Here is a 26774-nt window from a genome sequence, read left to right as displayed (position 1 = left end):
AATATGACAGATTGATTCTAGCATTAATATACTTCAGTAGAGTGGTTGTAACAAGTACCTGCAAAACCTGCAAAAGAGGGATGCAATATTTACAGTGGTGGGATTTAGCCAGTTCGCACCACTTGGGCAGAACCGATAGCTAATTTTTTGTTGCCCAGGCCCAGAATGGACTTCCGGAAGAAGCATCCACACAGAGAACTGGTTGTTCACATATTTGAATCCCACCGCTGAGTATTTGGCACTGCCATTGTTGTCCTCAGGACCTAAAGCCAACCAACTAAACCAGGAATAAAATAATGGGGGGTGGGGAGAGAAGAGACTTGCTTGAATAAAGCAGTGGTTTAGCAAGTCAGGCCAATGGCTTAATCCCCAGCCACGAATGCTAGATTTGGCTTTCATCTACAGCCACATATCTACAGCTGATTTAAACCAGATGAGGCTTTGTCAGCTTATTTTTGTCTGTGGGTGGGCTAAAAAAGTAGCAGAGTATAAGATAAGCATTAGAATGTGGATTGGAAATAGTCTTATCCCCAGAGAGTTTGAAATCCTTACTGATCTAATACAATTGTTTCCTGCTTATTTGTGATATACACTTGAAAGGGAATGTTAGGGTTAGGATGATACCTCTAAAATCATTGGAAATCTTAATGGGGGATAAGAACGTGTCTTTAACTGAGTGAGAAGTAGATTTGTTGTTCCTCATAATATAGTCTCTTGTGCCTTAGGCACACATATACTTTTTTTTACCTCCAGGTGTCTTAGAATACAGCTCCAGTTGGCTCAGTCAGCATTGTCTGCACTTTGGAGTCACTGGAATCCCAATCCCAATCAATTAGAGGGCACCAAATTGAAAAAGCTGCACAAAAAGTCTCCATTCAGGCTGTTGGCATTGTAAAAGTAAAGAAAAGCAAATTTCTGCATTCTTGTGGTGTCTTTCATGCTGTAACAAGTTTGTCTGCCCAAGGTCAGAGGCAGAAACAGCCAAGCTTCTTACATACCTGATTATCAGTGCTTTGTATTTTATTCTCTATAGTTTTATGTATTCTACAGAGCTCCAAAATAATGATAAATATAATGGAAAAACAGTAAGGTTTCCTTAACTATAAGTGATATTGCCAATGGCTTATTATTCTTTACATGTCCTCCATTTTAGAGTTAGTAAACTTTTATGTCTGCCTGGATTATTTTTGATAAATCACATGCTAGATGAAACTGCAAAAGAGAGTACATGCTTTGCACGAGGCTAGTAAGTGGCCAGCATGCCATAAAGAACAGATAATTAGCTGAAGTTTGGTCAGAACCTCAGTGTTACAGTGTTACATTTACACTATTTCCTAGGATAGCATTGCAAGGTAATTTTGGTAACAATAGTTTTTAAAATAGTTCCTTACAGCCCACCAAAAATCTAATAGAGAAGCAGCTAGTTGTTCCCTTTTTCAGAGAGAGTCTACTGGATGGAGAAATATGCTTCTAAAAGTGACTTTTAGAGTAAAAACGTCCTGTAAAATTCACTAAGGTTTAAAAGGGGCACTGAATACTGTTTCTATTTGAATTATTGTACTATTTTCCACCACTCTTTCAAGTTATTATTATTATAGTCAGGAAGAAAATCCATTAAAAGGAGAAGAACAAAGTATGATCATAACACAAATCATATGACAAGTGCATGTTTCTTGTGGCGTCTTTGGTGCCTTTTGAGTTTGGCTGCTTGTTTGTATATGTTACTTTACCCAACTAGGTAAACAACATCACCAGTGCAACTAACAGTGAGATTTGCTCCACGTCTGAAAGTAGACAGCTAAGCTCAGAAAGCAGCCAAGAACTCCATACTTCAATCCTGAATGACATATTTACTCTTCTATTATTTCTTCTTGCTGGGACAGAATAGTTACATCTCCACTGAGAGGTTTTCATTTTCCTTTATGTTGTTAACATACCAATAGAGGAGCAGAAAGGCAATTTCAAAGCAGAGGAGCCACCTCATAGGTGGTACATGTCTTATTATTTGTCCATCTTCTTCTTGAGAGACCTCTTGTGACTTGCCCTCAAACCTATCTTATGTCTAACTGGGATATGTTAAATGGGCACATCTAAGGAGATATATACTTGAAATATTTCTTTACTTCATATATATATATTGATATACTTGATATATTTCTCACGGAACCTTCATGGATCAGTGTGGTACCAACAAAACAAAGTCAAAATTTTGAAGCCATAGAATGCTGTATCTCCAAACCAACTAACAACCCAACATTTTTTTTTTTGGTTTTCCATGCTTGAATATTTTCATCATAACTGGCGTTTTGTCCAATGAGCCGTATTTCTGTGAAATCTTGTGTTTTCCATTAATGTGACCCCATAAAAGACTGGTTCTGGCTTTACTTCTGCAGTGCTACGCTACAGAGTTTAAGGTTCTCTTCTCCCTTTCCTTGATGGATTAGCTCCATTGCTTGCCTGCAGCCAAAAGTTCCAGCTGCTGTTTGTTCACCGATCCTGTTGGTTGGCATTTTTTTATTGAAGAGAAGTGCCAAACTCTTTGTCCACTTTCCTTGCCTCCCTCTCAGTAGAGTACTGGTAAGCGGCTTCCTTGCACGGGGAAGGACAAATCTGTCTGATTAATTCTGCCCCTTTAACTCTAAATAAAGGTTGCTATGTTACTCTCCAACTTTGAGGCCTGCCAGAGCACACACCATCCATAATGCCACAGCAGGCGGCTGGTGAATGGAGACTTTTTAAAATATGCCTCTCCTGCTGTGTTCTTGCTGTTAGCCAAGCCTTCTGGCTGTGTAGGAGGATGTTGGATATGATTTCATGAAACAGAGCTATAGTTGGTTAATTTCTAGGCTGAGCACTAGTTTCTTTTCCCATAAGCTGCCATCTTGGCATGTGGAGGGAAGAGAGAAATTCATTTGATTTGCATTTATCTGCACACTGTCCTAACTTGTCCTTCCAGAGCCAAAGTATGAAACAAAATGGAGTTGGTATGCAAAATCTTGACCTTTTTAAACAGCAAAGCCTTACACAATATCACAAACATAAAATATACTATATACTAATAAGGACTTGCAAAAATGTGGTTTGCAAAAATCCATATATTAGTGTTCTGTACAAAAAGTCCTTAGTTTTAGAAAAATGTAGCTGAAAGAATAGGTATGATTTTTCTAAAAAGGTTGCAAAACTAAGGATGGGGAAATAAGAAGAACTCAACTGCCCAACTGAAATGGAAGGTTCACCCTTATCTATTTGCTATCTGAGTGAGGCGTTTTTGTTAAAAAAATCTACTTCGTATTAAAATTATTTTGTGCTATAAATGTTTTGTTTTATAACAAAGGTTTTGTTTGATAGTGCTGAAATCCCTCTTAATACAAGACAGGGCTAAGTAATACTACTTGTCTCACAAAGTGTAGAAAACTCTTTATAGCAGAAGTCTCCAAAGGTTTTTATATTTGGGAAAGTGTCATGGCTGCCATTGCAGATACCTATTCATAAAAGATGTCCACTGGTTCTTTTGACAAGAAATAAAATATGTATTTTCTGAAGGGCCAGCTGGTATGGCTAAAATAAAAGTAAATTGTCCAGGAACTTGAGCTTCTCCATTTAAAATATTGTTTGGTTACACTGTTCTCTTGTTTTGAATGTATAAACAGCTATGCATAAATAGTAATTATGTATTCAAACTGGCAAAAAATGTGTTTGACTCTGCACCAAATAGAGGTGTCAACTTCTGTTCACTTGAGCTTGATATAATGTGGAGGGGGGGTATCTAAATTTTAGGAAGCACCTGTATTAAGATAGTTACAGGAGATATAAAAAAACCAAACGCTTCATTGTTGTCAGACGTTCTACATGATATACTGTAGAACTGGAAAAGAGAACGTCAATATTGGGACTGTTCAGTCTCAATCATTTAGATTTAAGATTGCTTAATTCCTCCATCTGTCCAGCAGATTCAACTTGCTAAAGAATGTACTCTCATATTGACCTTCAGAATTTACAACCAATTAGTTTTGTGACTTTTAAAACAGAAACATATATTTTTATTTCAAAACCCAAGAGAGAGAATGGATAACTTAGTTGTCCATTATGCCATCTTCTGTTACACTTGTATGTAAAAACATCCATATTATTAGGATTTTTCTCTGAAAATTTGTTTGTAGATTAACTGATAAGTAGAATTGCAGACATAGTTGGCAAAACTGAATCAAAGTAACGCAACTGCAAAAGTTTACAGATATAAAATATACATATTTGGAAAAGACATTGGGGTGAGAAAAAAATGCAACAGTAGGTCTCTAAACCAAATGATTGTGTAAACATTCATAAAATGCTAACTAATGTATTTGTGGGTTTTATTTTACATCCACCCTTACTAGCATGCAATTATATGCTATTATAATTACATATTATTAGAATTATAACTTGAAAAACTGTAGCACTTTGGGGCAAATTAGAATTCAGCATTCCTAGCAATAATGCTCAATAGCATGCTTTTAAGTAATTTTTTTAAAAAAGGAAAAAAATTTCAGCAATACAACAACCATTATTTAAAAGATTTTAGTGGGTCCATAAAGAAATGCTTTTATACATATTTGTATATATAACAGCTTATGCCATAACTAGTTAGGCTTATGTATACCCTCAAGGATGGCAGTGAAGTGAGCTCTAGTCCATGAATAATTGTGCTATAATACATCAGTTAGATTTAAAGTGCTACAAGACTCTCTTGTGCACATTTGTTTCTCCATGTGCTGCCTATATGGACTCTGCTTCTTGTATGACTTTATTTCAGCTTTGACTCAGCCTATCTCTCCTGTCTCTTGCTGTGGTGTATTGCACAAGACAAATCAATAACACCCCCCACATTTTTCTTCAAAAGTAATGTTCGTATTGCATCAGGAAGCAGCCTCTTGGTTAGAGCTGAGTAAAAATACTCTAAAGATCATGCATGCAGTATCCTTTATATTGTAATCAAAGAATATTTAGATGTGTAATTTGACCAGGCTGCCAAACTGCTGTGTTGTACCTTCTGTTAAAATGAAATGTCTCCCGTTTCCAAGACTAGGAAGGAAAGAGTGGTGCAGATAATCTGATGGACCTTTTTCCATCAGATAAAAAGATTTGACTTGGCTCAGTCATACAGAAGAACTTAAAGTTCACGACCTCTTAAATCCAAACCTATTAAGGAATGTGCATAGGTGAAGGAGTGAAATCCTGGATACAGTGACCACCTCATGACGAAATGACCCTGAAGTGTAAGAGGTCACTTCTAGACAAAAGAGCTGCTAATTGTTTGTTAAAAATCCAAATCCTTTGTAAAAAGACTAGTGTCCAAAATGGTTAAGCAAACTCTGGCATTTGGAAAGCTGTGCTGAGCTGGTAATGAGGTGGGGAAAAAAGGAAAAGAATAAGCAATGTGTTTAAAATTTAATCTGGTTATACCCAAAGTTCAATTCTCTTCAAAGAATGCTGATCCAGCTTTTTAGAATAAAGCTGCTGCTAGAAAAAAAATGAGAGTAGATGTTTTTGTTTGATTACTTTTTATCATCTGATTGACAATTTTGTTCCAGTAATTATTATTGGATTTTTATTTCATCTTTATATATACAGTAAAGCAAGCAGTGGCTTATTTTCTTCTGCCCTTCAGATAGGCTGGACAACAATTCCCGTCATACTCTTGCCCCATGCAGAATATCATTCTGTCAAGACTGTGTAAATTTATTGTAATTTATAACTAATAAGGCTGTTACTGCTAAGTCATTATAACTGAGCTTTTAAAAAAACAGTTCCTTAATTCATTTTCACGACCATCTAACATTAATGAAAGCATTTAAGCAAAGACACTAAATTATGAGAAGATTTTTGATGAAAAGATTTTGTGTAGTTTTGATGGTCTAGTGTAGGATAGAAAGTTGGGGATGGATCAATAATTATTTTCTAGTACTGATTCTTTTAATTGCTCTTCTCTTACTGAATAAGTAAGGTACAGTTGCAAGAAAAAGTATGTGAACCCTTTGGGATTACGTGGAGTTTTGCATGAATTGGCCATAAAATGTGCTCTAAACGTCATGTAAGTCACAACAATAGAAAAACACAGTCTGCTTAAAATAATACTACACAAACATTAGCTGTTGTCATGTTTTAATTGAACATAACATGTAAACATTCACAGTGCAGGGTGGAAAAAGTATGTGAACCCCTAGCCTAATGACTTCTCCAAGAGCTAATTGGAGCCAGGAGTGAGCCAACCTTGACTCCAATCAGTGTGATGATATTGGATGTGTTGCTGACAGCTGTCCTGCCCTTTAAAAACACACACCTGTTTTGGGTTTACTGGTCTCAAGAAGCACTGTCTGACGTGAACCATGCCTCGCAGAAAAGAGCTCTCAGAAGACCTACGATCAAGAATTGTTGACTTGCATGAAGCTGGAAAGGGTTACAAAAGTATCTCCAAAAGTCTTGATGTTCATGTGTCCATGGTAAGACAGACTGTCTACAAATGGAGAAAGTTTAGCACTGTTGCTACTCTCCCTAGGCGTGGTCCTGTAAAAATGACTGCAAGAGCACAGCGCATAATGCTTATTGAGGTAAAGAAGAATCCTAGAGTGTCAGCTAAAGACCTACAGAAATCTCTGGCACATGCTAACATTTTTGTTGACACATCTACAATAAGGAAAACATTAAACAAGAATTGAGTACATGGGAGGACACCACGGAGGAAGCCATTGCTGTCCAAAAAAAAAATATTGCAGCACGTTTGAAGTTTCCAAAAGAGCACCTGGATGTTCCACAGCACTACTGGCAAAATATACTGTGGACAGATGAAACCAAAATTGAGTTGTTTGGGAAAAACACACAACACTATGTGTGGAGAAAAAAAGGCAGAGCACACCAACATCAAAACCTCATCCCCACTGTAAAACATGGCGGAGTGAGCATCATGGTTTGGGGCTGCTTTGCTGCCTCAGGGCCTGGACGGATTGTTGTCATTGATGGGAAAATGAATTCCAGAGTTTATCAGGACATTTTGCAGGAAAACGTACGACCATACTGAAACTCCATAGAGGATGGGTGATGCAACAGGACAATGACCCAAAGCATACAAGTAATTCAACAAAACAATGGCTTCAACAGAACAGAATACGCCTCCTGGAGTGGCCCAGTCAGAGTCCTGACCTCAACCCGATTGAAATGCTGTGGCATGACCTTAAGAGAGCGATTCACACCAGACATCCCAAGAATATTGCTACACTGAAACAGTTTTGTGAAGAGGAGTGGTCCAAAATTACTCCAGATCGTTGTGCAGGTCTGATCTGCAACTACAGGAAACGTTTGGTTGAGGTTATTGCTGCCAAAGGACGGTCAACCAGTTATTAAGTCCAAAGGTTCACATACTTTTTCCACCCTGCACTGTGAATGTTTCCATCTTATGTTCAATTAAAACATGACAACAGCTAATGTTTGTGTAGTATTATTTTAAGCAGACTGTGTTTTTCTATTGTTGTGACTTACATGACGTTTAGAGCGCATTTTATGGCCAATTCATGCAAAACTCCACGTAATCCCAAAGGGTTCACATACTTTTTCTTGCAACTGTAAAGGTAAAGGTTCCCCCGCACATGCGTGCTAGTCGTTTCCAACTCTAGGGGCCGGTGCTCATATCTGTTTCATAGCCGAAGAGCCAGCGCTTGTCCGAGGACGTCTCTGTGGTCATGTGGCCGGCATGACTAGACGCCAAAGGCGCACGGAATGCTGTTACCTTCCCACCATAGTGGTCCCTATTTTTCTACTTGCATTTTTACGTGCTTTCGAACTGCTAGGTTGGCAGAAGCTGGGACGAGTAACAGGTGCTCACTCTGTTATGTGGCACTCGGGATTCGACCTGCCAAACTGCCGACCTTCTGATCGACAAGCTCAGTGTCCCAACCCACTGAGCCACCGCGTCCCTTACATTGAATAAGTACAAAAATATAAATATACACTGAAGGGAATTTTCTAGTACTATAAAGTACCTAGAAACTTTAAACCAAAATATCACACATAATAAGGAAGTTTAACTTGCAGTCATGATTTAACTACTGTCAGGATTTCATTCATATTATATACATATTACATATTTAACACATATTTTGTGCTTTCCTTTCTTCAACCTTTTAAAAGATTTTGATTTATTACTAATTTACTATCATAAAGCTTTTGAATCACTTCAGTTGTGATATATTACTTCAGAGTTCCACAACATTTTTGGCTTTGCAGACCTGGTTGGGGGGGGGGGGAGAAAGGTTCTGCACGCACAGCACCATTTGCGTGAGGGGTGAATGTATGTGCTCACTCACTGCTTGTGTGAGTGGGGATGTGCTCACTCACCCGCCACTTCCACAGTTCCAAAAGGCTCAAGTCCTGGTAGTGGGCTGCTGCGTGGGGGTTGGTGACCCCTGTTGCTGTCATTCATTTATCCTATGGGAACTGGTAATTATCTCTTTCTTTTTCTTCTCTATGCAGCATATCAACAGCAGTCGGCCCTCACCCCACTTTGTGTATGATCCATCGATTTTTGCCTTCCAGTCCCTGAGCACCTTGAAGCCTTTGAGCCCAATAGCTCCAGTTGAAGAACCATCATGTGCCTACTGAACAATGTACTCAAAAGTCTCAGGAATCATCATATCAACCAGCTGCCCAAGGGGCATGGAGGGCACATATCTGCAATAGGTTCCAGGATCCTTGGTATCAGGAGATTGGTGTCTTGTCTGTTGTCTGTTTTATATGCCATTATAATGTCTGAAGATTGTCAGAAAGGAAATGTATGTGCATCAGCCAAGCTAGGCACATAAATTGTGATGCAACTATCAAGATACTATTGATTCACAGAAGGCTGGTTTCTTATAAATGGAGCGAGCATATTACCCTTATAACTGATCTTCAGTGAGTGGTAGCATTTAGCCAACCTTGACTTATTTCAGAAGCTAAACTGGGTAAGGCTTAGTTTATATGTAGAACCACTTGGGCAGTCCAAAGTTGTTAGCTGGATTGGTAAACAGGAAAGAAATCCCAGCCCACAGTAGGGGAAGGACATCACAAACCAATTCCATAACATTGCCAAGAAAACAGCATGGATGCAGTCTTAGGAGTTGAACTCAGCTTGAGAGCATCTTCACAATATATTATAAATGAGCAACTGCCCATGTGCTAAAACCCCAGCAGTAAGCAGCTTTCTTGTTCTTTATCTAAGAGAATTATTCCTTGTATCTAGGAATGTTCAGTAGACTAGGATTTATCCAGGAATTGGAAGGATCTCTGCTTTTAGTATGAGTCTGAAAGATTAGAAACATACGGTTTTCATCTCCCAGGGTAGGTAAACTTATTTGGTTTTGTGCCACCAAGTTATAAGGTAGACCAAGAAGCTTACTGAGCTGTGCAGCAGCTGAATTGCTTTGAAATTAGTAGAGTATGAAGTTAAAGAGACAAGTATCTATTTTGTTCAGCACAAATAGAATTAGAGCTGTACAGAGTCTTAGGATATACAGTAACTGGATAGATATTTGCAGGTAGAAGAATAAATGAGAAGCTATAATTTCCTTTGACTTGTCTGAGTATCCTTTATAAAGCCATGTGAATGTCACATGTTCTTTTACTGAAGTTGGAATGAATACTGCAATGATTGGTTTGCACATCCAACAACATGTCTTCTAGCATTCACTTTGTAAACAACTTATGAAATTGTAACAAAAGCAGAAATATGACTATAAGTTGCATTTGATGTATAAACCACTGGTTTAGGTGGATGTTATGTAAGACATAAATATGTGGAAGGAAATACTTCACAAGTATTTGCATTATGATCTGTCTTTTTAATTTTGTTTTTTGCTGGTAGGAGTAATGAGCAAAGCAGAAAAAAGGCATGTTTTTAAAAGAGCAACTTTACAGAAGCAGCCATATATTTCAAGCTCAGCTCTTCTGTACACATTGGTGATAGTTTCTGCTTTGCATTGACATCTGAGATACCAATTATTCAGGTAATCAGTTGGCCCAACTCTACAGGTTTTTGTGCTAACCCAATGAAGCTTATGTTCTGAGATTTAGGAAAATAAGTTTTAACAATGTGCTATATTATCTTCGCTATACAGTGTGTGTCAAAGGCATTTCAGTCTCAACTTGTATACTAATCGTATGAAGAACAGTGTAGAAAGAACTCCTGTGTTATATATTTTTTTAATTAAAGAATAATGGAAACTATAACTTGACCACTGTTTTGAAAACTTTTGTGCTGTCTTCTACAATTAAATATGTAGACTGTAGGAGTTGAAAAAGATGGCTCATAGGGGGGTAAAATAGCCAACAGCTGTGAGGTTCTTTTATCATTGGAATCTTAAGGCCAGAAACTTTCTAGTCAGAATGAATTAACTCAGCTGCTTTTAATCCTAGCTGTAAATATGTTGGGTTTATAAAACCTGGTGGCAAAAGCATAAGAATAAAGGAATACGTGAGTTACTGTATTTCTTTTCTATACCAGTCTATATAAGAAGAAATCAGGGATGGATGGGCACAATCCTTCTTAAACCACTAATTAAATAAAAGGTAAGATGATATTCTTAATTGGTTTGAGAACAGGGTCAAAATTGACATGCAACAAAATAGTTTTTCTAAAGCAATTGTTCTTCTAGTTGAAAGAGGGGAGGTTCCCTTTTATCTTCTAATCCTAAAGATGATTTTTTTATAGGTCAGTGCACATGTTGAAGATCTATAATCTGAAAGGATTTGGCCTTCCTCTAGTAATGATAAGGGCAAAACCTAATGTGAGTTTTCTGTTTTGGCAGATTAGACTTGACCTACAAACCACCAAGCACCTGTCATAGTCAGGATAATTTGGAATGTGTTTTCATACATATAAAGTTGCCCTCACTTTGTTCCGTAGATACTGCAGAATGTTTTTTTGGGGGGTGGGGTGTTGGAGGTTTGCTGACTGATCTAGAAGATATTGTCCTGATACTCTTAAGACAGGGGTGTCAAACTCGCAACATCATGTGATGTGTTGTGATGTATTGCAGCTTTTTTTGCTATTGCCGGCAATGGGGTGGGCATGGTTTTGCTATGATGCATCTGGCCCGTGGGCCGGCAGAGTGACAACCCTGCTCTAAGGTGAAAGTCTGGAAAGAGAGATGACTGCTGATGAAGTGCTTCTCTTTAATACTTTTGTAACATTTCTCTGTCTTTGGTTTTTAATGAGGAAAAATAAAGTTATATTTTAACTGCTGTTATTGTCCTCCCTGTTTGCTCTCCCTTTACTTTTACCTTAATTCTAAGGCCCTAAGGAAATTCAAAGCATTTTTAATGTTACTATTTCATAGCAGACCATACCTTTGCATTCCACATTAAAGTATTTTCATCCCTCAAGAAGAAAACACAAAGTTACTTAACTGGAATCTTCTGCAAACTTTGTAGGCATGAATTTTGCAACCTTAGCTCAAATAGAAAAACAGATTCTTGCCTGTCCCACAGTTTAGTTAACATCTTTTCTTAGCCAACGTTATACGAGCAACAATCTTTGTCCTACCACCACTCAAAAACGAATGAGAATTACAGTCTTACATAGCTACATTTGTAACCTTTTCACAGAATCATGAGATCATAGTAAGTGAATGAAATTTGCAGCGTCCATGTAACAGGATATTTATAGGACCTGATGGAGGCAACTTTGTGGTGAGGGATGTTATAGGGAATATTTTTGCTAAGAAAGCTATATTGACAGGGAGGCAAGCACAAGATGGTCTCAAAACAAGGCGGTTTATTTACTGTTTTATATACTGTACTACCAACTTTGGACAGTCTAGAAGGTTTAGAGTGAATAGTGTATAGGAATAGGTGTATAAAACAGTCCCATATATTCATACAACTTCATTGAGCAGAAGTTGACATTTCCTGCAAATGCAGGGTCCATTTTTTTTAATTTTAATCAATTGAGAGTTGATTCATTGGTTGCAACAGAATTGATCAACTGGCTTGTCACCTGACCCTGACATCATTGGTTGAGAGAAAGTGACTGGCCTAAAGTCACTAAGCCAGCTTTCATGCACGAGGTAGGACTAGAGCTTGCATTCCTGGTTTCTAGCCTGGTACCTTAACCACTACACCAAACTGGCTAATTCAAATCCCATAAAACCAAACCAGGTGGAAAAAAGGCAGCCTAGCACATCCATCTATTGACACAGCGTCTGCCAGAAGAAGATGACTTTGTCCCCTTCTTGAAAGTAAGTTAGTGCTTAGTAAATGAGAGGCCCCCACCACCATCAACATCACTTCTTGGGAAGAATGCAATACCAGTCTGTATCCAATCAGCAGTGTTTTTGTAAATAATGTCACAGGGACTGAGTTCCATAGGGCTTTGTAGTTGGAAATTAGCAGACTGAGTTGAGCCTATCAAATAATTGATAGTGCAACAACCAGAACACTGGTGCTATATTGCTAAATATTATGCATTCTGGTTCAGTTACCTTTTCTTGAGTCATCATTACCACTTTTTGCTTTGCTGTCATCTAGTGGAACTCCAAATGGTATACATAAGATTCCCAGGAAATCTCCCATGTAATGACCAAATCTCGATTTGCTTAGATTCAAATGAGGCTACAGCTTGACATTCCATGTTCCATTCATGCTGAGGGAAGCTGTCTTAGATTATTGAGAGATTGCCCTAGTAGTACTAACCTGACACAGCTGGCTAAAAGTTGAGTTTGTGGTTGAACAGCCAAGAGCAATTTTTATAACTTGACTGTAAATCCTCATCCTGTTGTTTCTTGACTAGAATCATGCAGGTGTTTCCCCTCAAAGATGAAAGCAGATTATTTAGACTATAAAAATCCACAGAGAGCTACTCAAGCAGTTATGTTTTTCAAGTTGCAGTCTGGCGGGTATTGGGAACATTCTAGAAGTTAAAAAAAACCATGTGAAGTTGCTCAGCCTTGGTGAATTGGACTTCAGTATCCAAAATGTCCTAGATAAGACATTGCTCAGGTTTTTTTTCCTTCTGCCTCAACAATGTCATTTGGTTAAATTGGTAAGTAATGTATACTTTAGTGCAGGGGCAGGAAATCTGGAGATCTTGGGTGCTTAGACTTAAACTCTTAAAGTAATATGGTTTGTGAATGTTTGCATATGAGCCATCCTTTTCTCATGTATGAAACTAGTATCACATCAGGCATGAAATGGGAAATAGGCATCTAGGAATGGGAAATTATCAACAATGAATGGGCAAACAACTCTTCTGAGGCTCCTAGAAGACAACAGTGTACAAGTTATGTGTTCAACTATTTGGCAAAATTCTATGCAGGTACAATAAATACATGTAAAAATCAATCCCATATTCCTTGAATTGTTTCTATGTCTGGATTGCTTGAATATGAAGGTACATTTTTCCCATACTTACATTCACAAGCACAAGAAAGGTGTGAGTGTATACCCTGTACAGTCAGTCAAGTGATCTTCAAGGGAAAGACAAAGATAAGTGGATTAATCAATCAGGACAGGGAACTGATACTCTCTTTTTGGCCATATCAATTAGGGTTATATGGCTTCCTTTCTCAAGGAGGGATACCATCCAGTCTTGCCAAGGCATTTTAATTTGAAAGCCTTTCTGTATGCTCAGTCCCTATGATTACATGGCAGTAGGGAATGCTCACCCTACTGTGAAGAGCCTACAAATCTACTAAGGTGTGCTCACACTCAGTTTTTTTAATAAGCTCTGTGATAACCAATCAGCCATATATGCCTTGAATGGGCAGACAACCTTAAAATCAAATATCGTTTGCAATCCTATACTGAGAGCATATTTCTGTCTCCTGCTCTTATTGTTGTGGTCTCTCTTAATGAATTCCTGCCTGCAATCACTTTATAGCTCAAAAGCTATGTGTGTGTGGGGGGGGGGCTGTTTTGTTTCTTTCATGTAGAACTACTAATCCAGCCAATTATGTTTGTGGATTGAGAGCAAGTCATTTTAACAGTTATACCAAAGAACAGTACAGAGTTGCTGTTTTTTTTCCTGGGGTTATTAGCGTGTCCTAGCCTTGGTGTCCTTGGACTTTGATCTACAATAGCAGTTAAGCCCAAATGCAGTACCAGGCGCAAAGTAATTTACCAACTGCACCTATTGCCCTGGCACAATAACTTCTCTCCCTTCTGAGCTGCTATAAATGTTAACTCAGAATCTCCTATCTTCTCTTGCTACTCAGGGAGTTGTCATTTAATATGAGCTTTTCCTTAGTTGCACTACTAATGTCTGAAGATGTTTATCTGCCACTTGGCATTCCTGGCAACCTCTTTTTAAAATGCTTTTTGCTAAGCTGCATCTTCTTTAACAATGCTTTGTTAATAAACAAAGCAAAGCAATAAGTCACAATTGGCTGGATTCTTGCAACATCCTAGACCTGCCATATGAGTTCGACTTCCAAGTCCCAGAATTCCTGATGAACTCTGTACTTAACTGTGTAAATATGGATATGTAGAAAAAGCCAGTGTGAAGCTGAAATATAAAGATGATGGCATCAAAATACTTCAGTCATCCCTCCTTCATCCAGCCTTTCTCAGTTTGATGGGGGAATTTGTTTTATAATTTTACCCCAAAAGAGATAAATAGCTATTACAAAGAGCTGCGGTGGCACAGTGGTTAGAATACAGTATTGCAGGCTAACTTACTGCTCAATGCCAGGAGTTCAATTCTGACCTGCTGAAGGTTGACTCAGCCTCCCATCCTTCTGAGGTTGGTAAAATGGGGACCCAGATTGTTGGGGGCAATTTGCTCACTCTGTAAACTTCTTAGAGAGGGCTGTAAAGCACTATGAAGTGGTATATAAATCTAAGTGCTATTGCTATTGGGGACTATGTTCTTGCTGTTACTTTACAGATATGGGGGTTAAAGATGCTAGTGTCCTGCCTTTCAGTGTCTGGTGTTCTCATCAAGGGTTTGAAGTTTTTCTGATCTCCAAGTTTCAGTTAAGCTCTGTTCTTCAGGTCTGGAAACAGGAGGAGCCAGGAAGGCTGTAGTGCAAGGGTGTCAAACTGCCAGCCCAAAGGCCGGACGCATCATAAAGAAACCGCACCCACCCCATTGCTGGAAAAAGCTCCAATATGTCTCACGACGTCATGTGACGTTGCGAGTTTGACATGTCTGCTGTAGCGTAATGGAATGAAATGTAACAAATTAACACCAACAGGACTCTGCTTCCCACGCACACAAATTAAAAGTTTGGTTGTGTAGAGAATCAGGGAGATAATCTTGAGACAAATGTGCAAGAAAAGTTACCGAGGTAAAGGTAATGGATGAAACATTTTTAAGTCATGCAAAACAAGATAATATTTGGAATCAGGGCAAACACTTTCCTGGTTCACTGGGATATAAGAGGGAGAGGGGATAAAGCATAATCAAGCTTGCAAAATTCTGTTCTTAAGAGTCTATCTCAGTATAGTTTTAGTCTTCCGGTAGAATCATTTTCCTGATCTACTTTGAAGCACTGATAAGTTGAGAGGCAGCCTGATGGACATTCAGGAACATTTGATTGCCTATAGATACAACACTGCTTCTCTCTAAGACAGAGAAGAGAAATAGACTCTTTTCAACAGGGAATAACATTTTAGGAATTTGAAAGATGGGTTTCTGTCCAATGTTGAATATAAACTGTGTATTATGAAAACCAGTCAAATGCAACAGTTGGCTTCTAATATAAGGGTTGCTTCCAGCTACTGTCTCTCAGTCTGAACCACTTCATGTTCTTCCAGTTGTCTGCAATTATTGGACAGAAGCTTTTGACAATTTCAGAAAAAGCCTTTAGCTCTGCTTTTTCTCCTCAAGTTAACATCTCCTTTAAAAGATTTAAAAGAGTCACTTTGTGGTGAGATGGGTGACTAAATAAAATAAAATAAAATAAAATAAAATAAAATAAAATAAAATAAAATAAATAGCTGATGATTATATTGGTATAGGAATGAGCCAAAGAAGGCTTCTTATGATTATGTTTCCCAAGTTGTATTCTCATGAATATGTGAATAGAGATAATTTACACACATTGGGGGAAAATCTAGCTTACCACATGTTGCAGGTATTTTGGTCTTTAACAAAATGGTAAATTAAGATCTTGGGGAGAAGTGAGTAGAGATCTCTGATTCTCATATACAGAATACAGAGTGTCCTAACTGATGTGTTTTTTTTTAAATTGCTGATGTACAATAATATGGCAAAGCAGTCTATAGTGGGAACCCCATGCAGAAAATCCACACACACACAAAATCTACACAGACACACTCACCCATAGACATGGATGCACTGGCATACACTGGCACTTTTGGCTGTGCAGGACTAAAAAGCAGAAAACAGCCAATCTAACATTGGAGTTTGGATTCCTGTGCTACATTAAAAAGCAGAAAACAGCCAATCTAACACGAGCTTGGATTCCTGTGCTGTGCAGGAGGTTGGATTAAAAGTCCTCCAAAATCCCTTCCAACTCTATGATACTATGAACATTTTTTCCTTTGTATTTTGAAAGGGGGAAGAAGCAGAGCCATAGCAACTGAGCTGAAATAAAATGCTATTTCTTAGTAATAAATTTTGCTGGAGATGTAGCTGGCTGCAGTTTTCGATTACATTCTACTGCAGGGTGTTTTTTTTGCATCCTTCCCCCATCTGTTGTCTTCTTCATGTGTGGGATGCAACTCCCATCTCTGATCATGCCATGTCAGTGGAGATGATGAGACTTCTAATCCAATGTTATGTCTTGCCTGACTGGTGGTTTCTATAAGGAAGTCACTCCTAGCTTTTCTAGAGCAAAAGTTGAACTTTCAGCTCTTGAAGGTGGCTGAGTTTCTTGAAGTGCCAGATAAATCTCTTGCTGGGTCAGTGAGCCAAGTGCCTTTTAAAGGGGTTGCAAATAAGCAAAGGTTAAAAAGGCTAAAGAATGGGGAAAGAAGAAAAATCCATCCTGGAGTCAGAGCTAGATTTATGGGTCATGGAGGATGGCAGGGAGGGTGAAGCGAAATCTGTTCCTCAGCAGGGAAACCAACACCCATTCCTGGGAGCAGGCATGTCTGGATCTTGGCCCAAGAGCCTGGCTATATTCCATCACCATGGTGTGCCTTGACTGGAAACAAGGGTGAGGTTATTCCCGAAACGACACCAAAGCTTTATTTTGTAAGGTTAGCTGAGGCTAAACTAACTTCAGAAAGAATTAAAAACTGAAGCATATCAGGAACCAACTGTTGTTGTTTTTTTTAAAACTAGAGCTCTAAAAATACTCAGGGTTTGTTTTGGTTTGGTTTTGGAGGCTTTTCTGCTGGAAATGGGCACCTGACCCCCCGCTGAGTGTTGAAACATTGTGTAAGCATTCCACTCGTGAAATTTTCACTTTTATCAACTTTTCTCACATTGAGCAACTAACCAGCAGTAGCCAAGGGACTATATTGGTGCAAAACAAAATCTGCTGAAGATGTTACCTAGCCTGGTAACGAAACATCCAGAAACCAACCCACAGGTTCCAAGAACGAACCTTCACCTTCTTCCTACACCCGAGCTACAAATATTTGCCACTAATATCTAGATCAGGGGTAGGCAACCTTGGCTCTTTTATGACTCGTGGACTTCAACTCCCAGAGTTCCCGAGCCAGCTGGCTCAGGAATTCTGGGAGTTGAAGTCCACGAGTCATAAAAGAGCCAAGGTTACCTACCCCTGGTCTAGATCTTTTTGAATCATCTCTCTTCAGATCTGGCTAGTCATCCCTCCTAGCTTTGTATCATATGGACGGGTGGCATTAATGAGCAGGTTTTGAATATGGCCATTCACCCAGTTGTGAGTCCATTAAGCAGACACATCATTTACCCTATATTTTATCATATGATTATGAAAAAATGTAATGACATACTATATTAAAAGTTTAGTGTAAGTCTACATTCATTATATCTATAGCATTCCCATGTCCTACTAAGCTATTATGTAACATTATCAGAGAGGATAGAGAGAAGGAATCTGGTTTAATTGGTTTGCGACCAACCCACGTTATTAACTCTTACATGCCTATTTAAGTGAACATAAACATAAACAGGCTGCTTATAATATAGTACCACTGTACACTGCGTTGGGGAGACCACACTTGGAATACTGCATCCAGTTCTGGTCACGAAGGTACAAAAAAGATGTTAAGACCCAAACTACCAGAATTCCTGCTGTAGGATAACAATACTTTGTCTGAAGAGTCCCAATAAGAACAAAAAACAGGTCATTCAGTGCCTTCTGATGGTCAGTGTAACAGAAAGCCCTACTTTCAAAAACGGTTGCTGATTCCAGCACACCAGTGAAATAGTGATGATGAAGCCAATTGCATCCTAAGATCTGCCCTGAAGGACACTAGAATGATGCACAAAGTGGCCACCACATCCTTTTTTGCTGGAGGCAAGGGCGGGTAACAACATGAATTTTGTTGACAAGCCTTAACTTTGTAAGTGAAATAGTGACACAAAGAAAGGTCAAATTTCTCATGCAATGTACATTTTTCAAACTACAAGACCCATTACATGAAGCTCTGAAATTTGATTTGTTTGCAAATATTCTCTGCTACCCTTGAGCATGCACCAAGCAAATGAATGTATTTTCTGTTGCACCTTTTATGCTACACGTTCCATGATCCTCTGAAAAGCTCAGGGGAGGGGAGATGTGAATCACTGCTCCTTGGTGGAGCAGTGGGCTAATGCCTCCTTAAGTAACACCAGCTGCCTGCAATTAGTGCAGGTTCGCATCCCACCAGGCTCAAGGTTGACTCAGCCTTCCATCCTTCCGAGGTAGGTAAAATGAGGACCCAGATTGTTGGGGGCAATTAAGCTGACTTTGTAATAATGCCGCTTGGGTGTGTGTGAAAGCCCTAATAAGCAGGCATATACATAGAATGAAGGCTACTGCTAAACTTGTAAGCCGCCCTGAGTCTTCGGAGAAGGGCGGGATATAAATGGAATAAAAATAAAATAAATAAATAAATAAATAAATATTTCAGATTAGGATCTTGCTGGCTAGTGACTAGGGGCAGTTATAGCCTAGACATGGGATGCCTGTATAAGGCCAAATTGCTCATGCATTCACCTCTCCATTTAGTCAGGTGATGTCAATCCAATACTTACTCATGTGGGTGGGAGTTAGTCTCATTGGAGAGTTGGGGGGTGTTCTAAAATCTGAATGAGGGAGGTGGAATTGCATTGTCTTTTGAGGATTTCTATTCCAATATTGATTTTAAAAACGCTCTATAGGGAAAGTGATTTTCCTTTACACAACAAAAAGGTCTAGGGTGTGGAAGAGTTGTTTTCTGAAGGGAAATCTTGCCCCTTCACCATCCTTTCTGGCCTTAGGACAAAAGGCCCTTTCACATAACAAATCAAAACACGAGCACACTGAGGCTTTGTGAGATATTCACACTAGTCCCCTTGCTTCTCTTTGGTGGCAATCATATGCTATCGGCACGTAACTGAAGGGGTGTGCACGAATCCCAGCTGCCCAGCAGCCTCTCTTTTATGCTCTGGTGTAATCTCTAGCAGAAGACCAGGGGGACGTGAGGAAATGCAAAGTTTAACTTTTCTTTTTAAAAAACTCCAGAGGCTCCTCATTGCTTAACAAGAGAGAGTTCAATAAGCTTTCCTATATAAGCTGCAAATGAAAGGAATGTATAGCTTCTGAATAACTACAAAAGAAAGAAACCAAGGAAAAAGAAGTTTGTAAAGTGTTTGAACATGGGAGATGTGGAGAAAAGAAGTGCATGGCCTACAGCTAATTCCATTTCAGTCATTCAATGGCCAGATCCCCACAACTGTAGAAGGCTGGAATAATACCGTGGCCAGTTGGATGCCAGAGTAGGAAAGAAGGAAGGAAGGAAGGAAAGAAAGAAAATCCTTTCCTGCACAATAGTTACTCAGAAGAAAGATTTTCAGCAAATGTGCCTTATTGAACAATCTAATTGAATAGGCTAAAATCTGATCACTTAAGTATCAGATGTCAGTTGCAAAAATTCAGACAACAAGATGGCATCAAACAAGCATCAGACACAATCCTTCATTGCTGCCATCTATGGGTTAGCTGGGATTTTGGAGTTGAGGACTTGTAACCTTAATTGTGAAATATTTTCTTAGACCTCATGAAAAGCTTAAAGGGAAGTCAAGCCTATTTTCAATAACCTAAACAATATACTATCTATGATATATAAATGAGACATTTTTGTCTCATTTCAACAATGATTTTAGGGGCTAATATTTTAATACTAATACTAGTATATTAATAATACTGAAATATTACCTCACTTATGTGAGCAACACACACTCCCCATTTTATTCATTGAAAAAAAATAATTCATGAATCTATCTGCTTTGGATTCCATTAAAAATGTATGTGTGTGATACATTTGTGTGTAGTTACTTTAAAGTAATTACATTTCAACAGTATAGAAAGTAAGGCTAATGGCTTTATAGGCTCCACAAGGGTTGAGACCTCATCTCCTGGTACTCAGATCCATGGTAAATTGCTGTCCAATCAGTGGTGGGATTCAAATATGTGAACAACCAGTTCTCTGTGTGGATGCCTCTTCCGGAAGTCCATTCTGAGCCTGGGCCACAAAAAATTAGCTACCGGTTCTGCCGAAGTGGTGTGAACTGGCTAAATCCCACCACTGTGTCCAATGGTCTCCTCATGAGGAGCTACCATTCAGAACACAAGTGGGATATCTCTTGTCCTCTTTTTTATTCAGAGAGATTCTGTTAGACCAGGCATGTAGCTGATCGGTAAATCCTGACTATTGTTATCTTCACTTCTTCAGAGATATTTAATGTAACAACAATAACAACAATACTGAGAAATTCAGGACATGGCTATCAAACATCAAAAACATCTGTCAGACTATCCCACCTCCTTTACATGGATGATCTGAAGCTGTATGGGAAAAAACATCATCTGAAATACAATCGCTGCTGAACACTGTCCGTATATATAGCCAAGATATTGCAATGGAGTTTGGCTTGGACAAATGTGCCACGCTTACTCTCAAACAAAGAAAAATAGTAAAAACTGAAGGAATCAAGATGTCCCACAAAAATAACATTAAGAGTCTGGATGAGGAAGATTACTACAAATACTTGGGTATCCTTCAAGCTGACAACATCAAGCACACTGAAGTCAAGAAAAAAATTAGAGGTGAATACATCAAGAGAGTGAAGAAGATCCTAAAGTCCAAACTCAATGGAGGAAATACCATAAAGGCAAAATACCTGGGCAATTCCAGTCATTAGATACACAGCTGGAATAGTGGACTGGACTCAAGCAGAACTAAAAGCAATGAATAGGAAGACCAGAAAAATAATGACAATGAATCATGCCCTTCATCCACGCAGTGACATTGACAGACTCTATCTACCAAGGCAAATAGGTGGACGTGGAATGCTGCAAGTACATCAGATGGTTGAAGAAGAAAAAATGGCTTTGGAAGAATATCTGAAGGACAATGATGAAGATGCATTGAAATTAGTATATCAGGAAGGCTTACTGACTACTGGAGAGACCAAACTGGCCTACCAGAAAGACCAAATGAAGAACAGAATAGAGGCATGGGAAGACAAAGCACTACATGGCCAGTAAATTAAAAAAATAGCTGGGAAAGCAGACAATAACAAGACCTGGCAATGGCTAAGAGCAGGAAAGTTAAAGAAAGAGACCGAGGGACTAATTCTGGCTGCAAAAGACCAAGCCTTAAGGACAAATGCATACAAAGTCAAAATTGAGAAGACAGCAACAGACAGTAAGTGCTGCCTATGCAAAGAAGCTGAAGAAACAGTGGACCACCTGGTAAGCTGCTGCAAGAAGATCGCACAGACTGACTACAAGCAGCAGCATGACAAAGTAGCAACAATGGTGCATTGGAAGATCTGCAAGAAATATCATTTGCCTGTAAGCAAGAACTGGTGGGATCATAAAATAGAGAAAGTCATAGAAAATGATAAAGTTAAACTGCTCTGGGACTTCAGAATTCAAACAGACAAGCACCTGCAACATAACACCCCGGAGTTAACAATTGTTGATAAGAAAGACAAAAAAGTCTGGAGACAGCAGAATAGACGAGAAAGAACTGGAGAAGATAACAAAATACAAAGACCTACAAATAGAAATAGAAAGACTGTGGCAAAGGCAAGCAAGGGTAGTACCAATAGTAATAGGTGCCTTGGGTGCAATCCCAAAACAACTGGAGCACCACTTGAACACCATTGGCATTGACAAATTCACCATTAGTCAACTGCAAAAGGTGGCCTTACTAGGAACTGCTTCCATCCTGCGACGATATCTGTAATACCATCAAACATCCATATCTGCCTATCCCAGGTCCTTGGTAAGGACCCGATAGGTAGACAAAAATGCCAAATCCAGTCTGGATATCTGGCTGACTGTCAATTATTATCAATAATAATAATAAAGTTGGAATAATAATAAAGTTGGAAGGTACTTTGGCGGTCATCTACTCCAACCCTCTGCTCAGGCAGGAAACCCTATACCATTTCAGACAAATGGCAGTCTAGTCTCTTCTTAAAAACTTCCAGTGTTGGAGCATTCACTACTTCTGGAGGCAGGTTGTTCCACTGGTTAGTTGTTCTAACTGTCAGGAAGTTTCTCCTTAGTTCTAGGTTGCTTCTTTCCTTGATTAGTTTCCATCCATTGCTTCTTGTCCTGCCTTCATGTGCTTTGCAGAATAGCTTGACTCCCTCTTTTTTGTGGCAGCCCCTGAGATATTGGAACACTGCTATCATGTCACCCCTCACCCTTCTCTTCATTAAACTACACATACCCAATTCCAGCAACCGTTCCCTATATGTTTTAGCCTCCAGTCCCCTAATCATCTTTGTTGCTCTTCTCTGTACTCTTTCTAGAGTCTCAACATATTTCTTACATCTTGTTGTAATTTTTACATCATTCACCATTTCCTCACTCTCAGAAGCTTCAGGCCTAGCCTGATCCTGGCACTGCATCCTCCATCTTGTAGATTTTGTCCTCCCCATGAACATGTCTGTTTCACCCCTTTTCTCCTTTTACTTCAGGGAACAAAGCGGAGAGCGTCAGTTGTGAATAAGCACACATTTTTTTCAAGACATTCTTTACCTTACAAGATTGATATCAAGATAAAGCAAAGCCATTCTCAAATTTGACCAGTTCCACTAAATAATTTTGTCACTAGATGGCACTAGACCTGGCTTGATCTGTGTAGGGTCAGAAGTTTTATGTTCAGTTCTTATTGGTTTGAAATAGCAACATCCTTCTTAAAGTGCCTGATTTCAGGTCCCCTAAAAACTCTGTACACAACCTTTTGGAGACAGGGACCATATAAATGCAGTGAAGATGTGCCTTAGCCCAGGGATCTGCAACCTTGACAACTTTAAGAGTTGTGGACTTCAGCAGTCCACAAGTCTTAAAGTTGTCAAGGTTTCCCCAAAGGATCTTAAAGGCAGAAAAGCAGGCCCAGTTTTTCTTAATAGCTCCAAGCAGAAACTAGGCAGAGACCAGGTCTGTAAAAATGCAGATTTGATAATCCTATTCAGAAAGATTGGGGCCAGGAAGCTTGGAGCTGATGAGATTAGAAAGAAAAAAACCCTAAAATCTACATTCCCCCACCCAAACTCTAAAAACATGACCTTTAGGACATAATAGGATTAACCCACCCCCATCAGAATACCAAAAGGACACACTCAAAGGCTCAGGTCAAAGTTTATGCCATAGGAACGGGTAACAACCTCAAACACAAAAGCCCAAGAAGGTATAAAAACCCACCACTCCCAGCCTCATGTGGTCAGCTTTCCCAGAGCCACATTCCTGTCTGACAGAATAAACTACAACCTTCTTTCTAAAGCAGTCTCCATTTTGTTTATTCCTGGCTTGGACTGTACCCTGAAGAAGATTTTAACAAAACTTTAATCTTTGTAAGAGATTTTCTCCTGATCAGTTAATATAATGAATAAGAATGGTATGCTTACTGCCTAAACTTTTTTCTTTTAGGTTTAGATTTTATTTTTTATATACGGTATTTTATAGATAGGTATGCAATGATGATGCCACGTAACCTGTCAATAAAACATTTTGTTTATATTTTTAAAGACTTGCATGCATCATTATAACCTCTGGTGACCAGGAAAAAATGGCAAAAAAGCAGGATCTTGGCATTAAAGCACTACCACTAACTACTAATGTAGTTTTGCAGTGATTGGCTGAGATTGGAAATAAATATTACAGTGCAAGCTTGTTATTTTTGGTAAATCCTAGCACTAAAAATATAAAGGTGTGGCTAAAACAATACCGACTATATTTGGATTTTTATTTTCAGGAATGTGCTGGGCTGATAGGAAACCAGCCAAATTATATTACCCTTAAATATAATTTGTGTTACAAGTTGATGCTGAAGTAGATTATAAATCACCAGGAAGATACCAGGAAGCTGTATAAGTCATTGCGTGTGCCCCAGTTCTGAGACAGTTTAAGACAGTATCTACAGGATACATGTCTTGGATGTTGAATTAAATCTCCCAGATAATCATTATATGATTGTTTATTTTGGGCAGGAATGTCATTGATAGAATCTGTGGAAAAATGCATCTTGTTAACTTAAGAGAGGTTGCTTAAATTCTCTTAATCTGACCCAAACATGCATGGTTCATGTTTTAAGCTTGGTTTCTGAAAGAAACTTGTCCAATAGCTCTGAAAGTTACCAAAAGATCTCAAATTATTCTTAATGCATTGTAGGAGGTATGACTGCTATTATGGCATATATGACCTATAAGTATTTTCATATATTTTTTTTATTTTTTTATCTTGAATGAAATACTTCTATTTCATCATTTTAGAGTTTAGAAAAAGGACACCTTAAACAAAATAAATGAAAGCAAACTCTCTTGCCCTTTAGGTTAAAAGAGTTGAGACAGAGAACACAAGGAAGCCAAGTTAGTGTTGCTTTTATAGTTAAACAGGGAGGGTGCAAAGAAGCAGAACTTTATGGAACTGTTTTTCTTCAGATCCTTGACTCTGGGAAATGGTTGCTCCAGAGTTATGAAATAATGAAAAAGAGGGCATCTGTTTATTGTAATACCTCTGAAATGGTAAACGAGTGTGCTACCTTATTATCATACATCATTTACCAAACCACAGGCAAAGTCATCAAATTAGAGGAGCACCCACAGGATTGCCATTCTCAGGACTCATAACAGAGACAATAATATAGCATGTACTAGTATAGAAACTGTCGCACTCCTATGCATACATCAAAAGTATGGATCTGATATGTAAACAACTCTGTCATAATAAAATAGGACCAACTAAAGACATTTGAAGCAATCAACAGGATCTTTGAAGGAATAAAATTCACAAGGGCAGAAGAAAGCAATATACTGCCCTTCCAGGATATCCTCACCAGCAGAGGAAACAATAGCAAATTAAAAATGCAAGTCTATCAACAAACAATGACATTAACCAAGTGCTCTATTACCAAAGTAGCAATTCAACCTTCCATTGTGTAGAAACATTATGCAGATGAGAACAAATGCACTTCAATAATCCAGAGCACCAGAAACAAATTCATGCAAATCTGGCCATGTTATTAAAATGATTTTTATTTTATTTATTTTTTTATTTTAATTCCATTTATATCCCGCCCTTCTCCGAAGACTCAGGGCGGCTTACAAGCTTAGCAGTAGCCTTCATTCTATGTATATGCCTGCTTATTAGGGCTTTCACACACACCCCGCAAGCGGCATTATTACAAAGTCAGCTTAATTGCCCCCAACAATCTGGGTCCTCATTTTACCTACCTCGGAAGGATGGAAGGCTGAGTCAACCTTGAGCCTGGTGGGATGCGAACCTGCACTAATTGCAGGCAGCTGGTGTTACTTAAGGAGGCATTAGCCCACTGCTCCACCAAGGCTCTTGGCTTAAGTCTTCAGAAGATCACTGTGGTTCACTATAATGTTGAAGAGGTAGCTTAGAAACCAGGAGATCATCAGTTTTAGGTCCACCTTAGGCCTGAAAGCTGGCTGGTTGGCTGACCTTGTATCAGTCATTCTCTCTCAGTCTAACTCACCTCACGGGATTGTTGTCGGGGAAATATAAGGAGGAAAGGAGTATAATGTATATTCTCCACCTCGAGTTACTTTTAAAATAATAATACATAGCTAGACCATAAAGTAGGGAAGCCACACCAAAAAACCCCAAACAACTCTACATTTCACTACTGAACATCACAGTGGGCTTCAGCACACTTCTATACTTCTATAATATGGAGCAATGCATCATGGATCATCAATGTATCTTTGCTGTGCTGTCTGTCAGTATATGGATCGAATAACAGGTTTTTAATACTAAGGATCAGCAGCCTCATTTCATATTTGGGTATAAGAATCATATTGTCATCATTGCTGCTAAGACAAAGTCAGATCAGAAAGAAAATATGCCAGTTGCTTCTGGGAATATGACTGTGAAGCTACAATTTTGCCTCAGGTGAAACCTGCTGTTTTAACATCCTGCTACTGAAAATGTTCTCTTTGACTATATGCAATATACTCTAGCTGCAAATACTTAATCAAAAGTCGCCTTTCTCCCTTGACAGGTTTTCAGGCAAACTTGTGCTATAAAGGCCTGTGTGATTGCTGGTCCCACACTCTCTTTGCATACTATCTCCCTTTCAGAAGATCAAGATGGACAATTCATTAATTCCTATGCATGTTCTCCAGACTACTACTTGTTTCTTAA

At 38.8% G+C, this 26774-nt stretch overlaps 1 protein-coding gene across 2 annotated transcripts in view; it reads left to right on the top strand.

Moving 5' to 3' along the window:
- Positions 1-11244, top strand: part of LOC310632270 (uncharacterized protein) — an 80776-nt gene extending 69532 nt beyond the window's left edge. For both annotated transcript variants that reach the window (XM_083349348.1, XM_083349347.1), the window contains exon 5: positions 8503-11244. In XM_083349348.1, coding sequence (XP_083205474.1) covers positions 8503-8631 — 129 coding nt within the window. In that variant the 3' untranslated portion in view covers positions 8632-11244. The remainder of the gene's footprint in view (positions 1-8502) is intronic.
- Positions 11245-26774: the final 15530 nt, after the last annotated feature.

Source organism: Vipera ursinii, assembly GCF_947247035.1.
Source record: "Vipera ursinii genome assembly, chromosome: 1".
Lineage (NCBI taxonomy): Eukaryota > Metazoa > Chordata > Lepidosauria > Squamata > Viperidae > Vipera > Vipera ursinii.
This window is presented reverse-complemented; position numbering and strand designations above follow the sequence as displayed.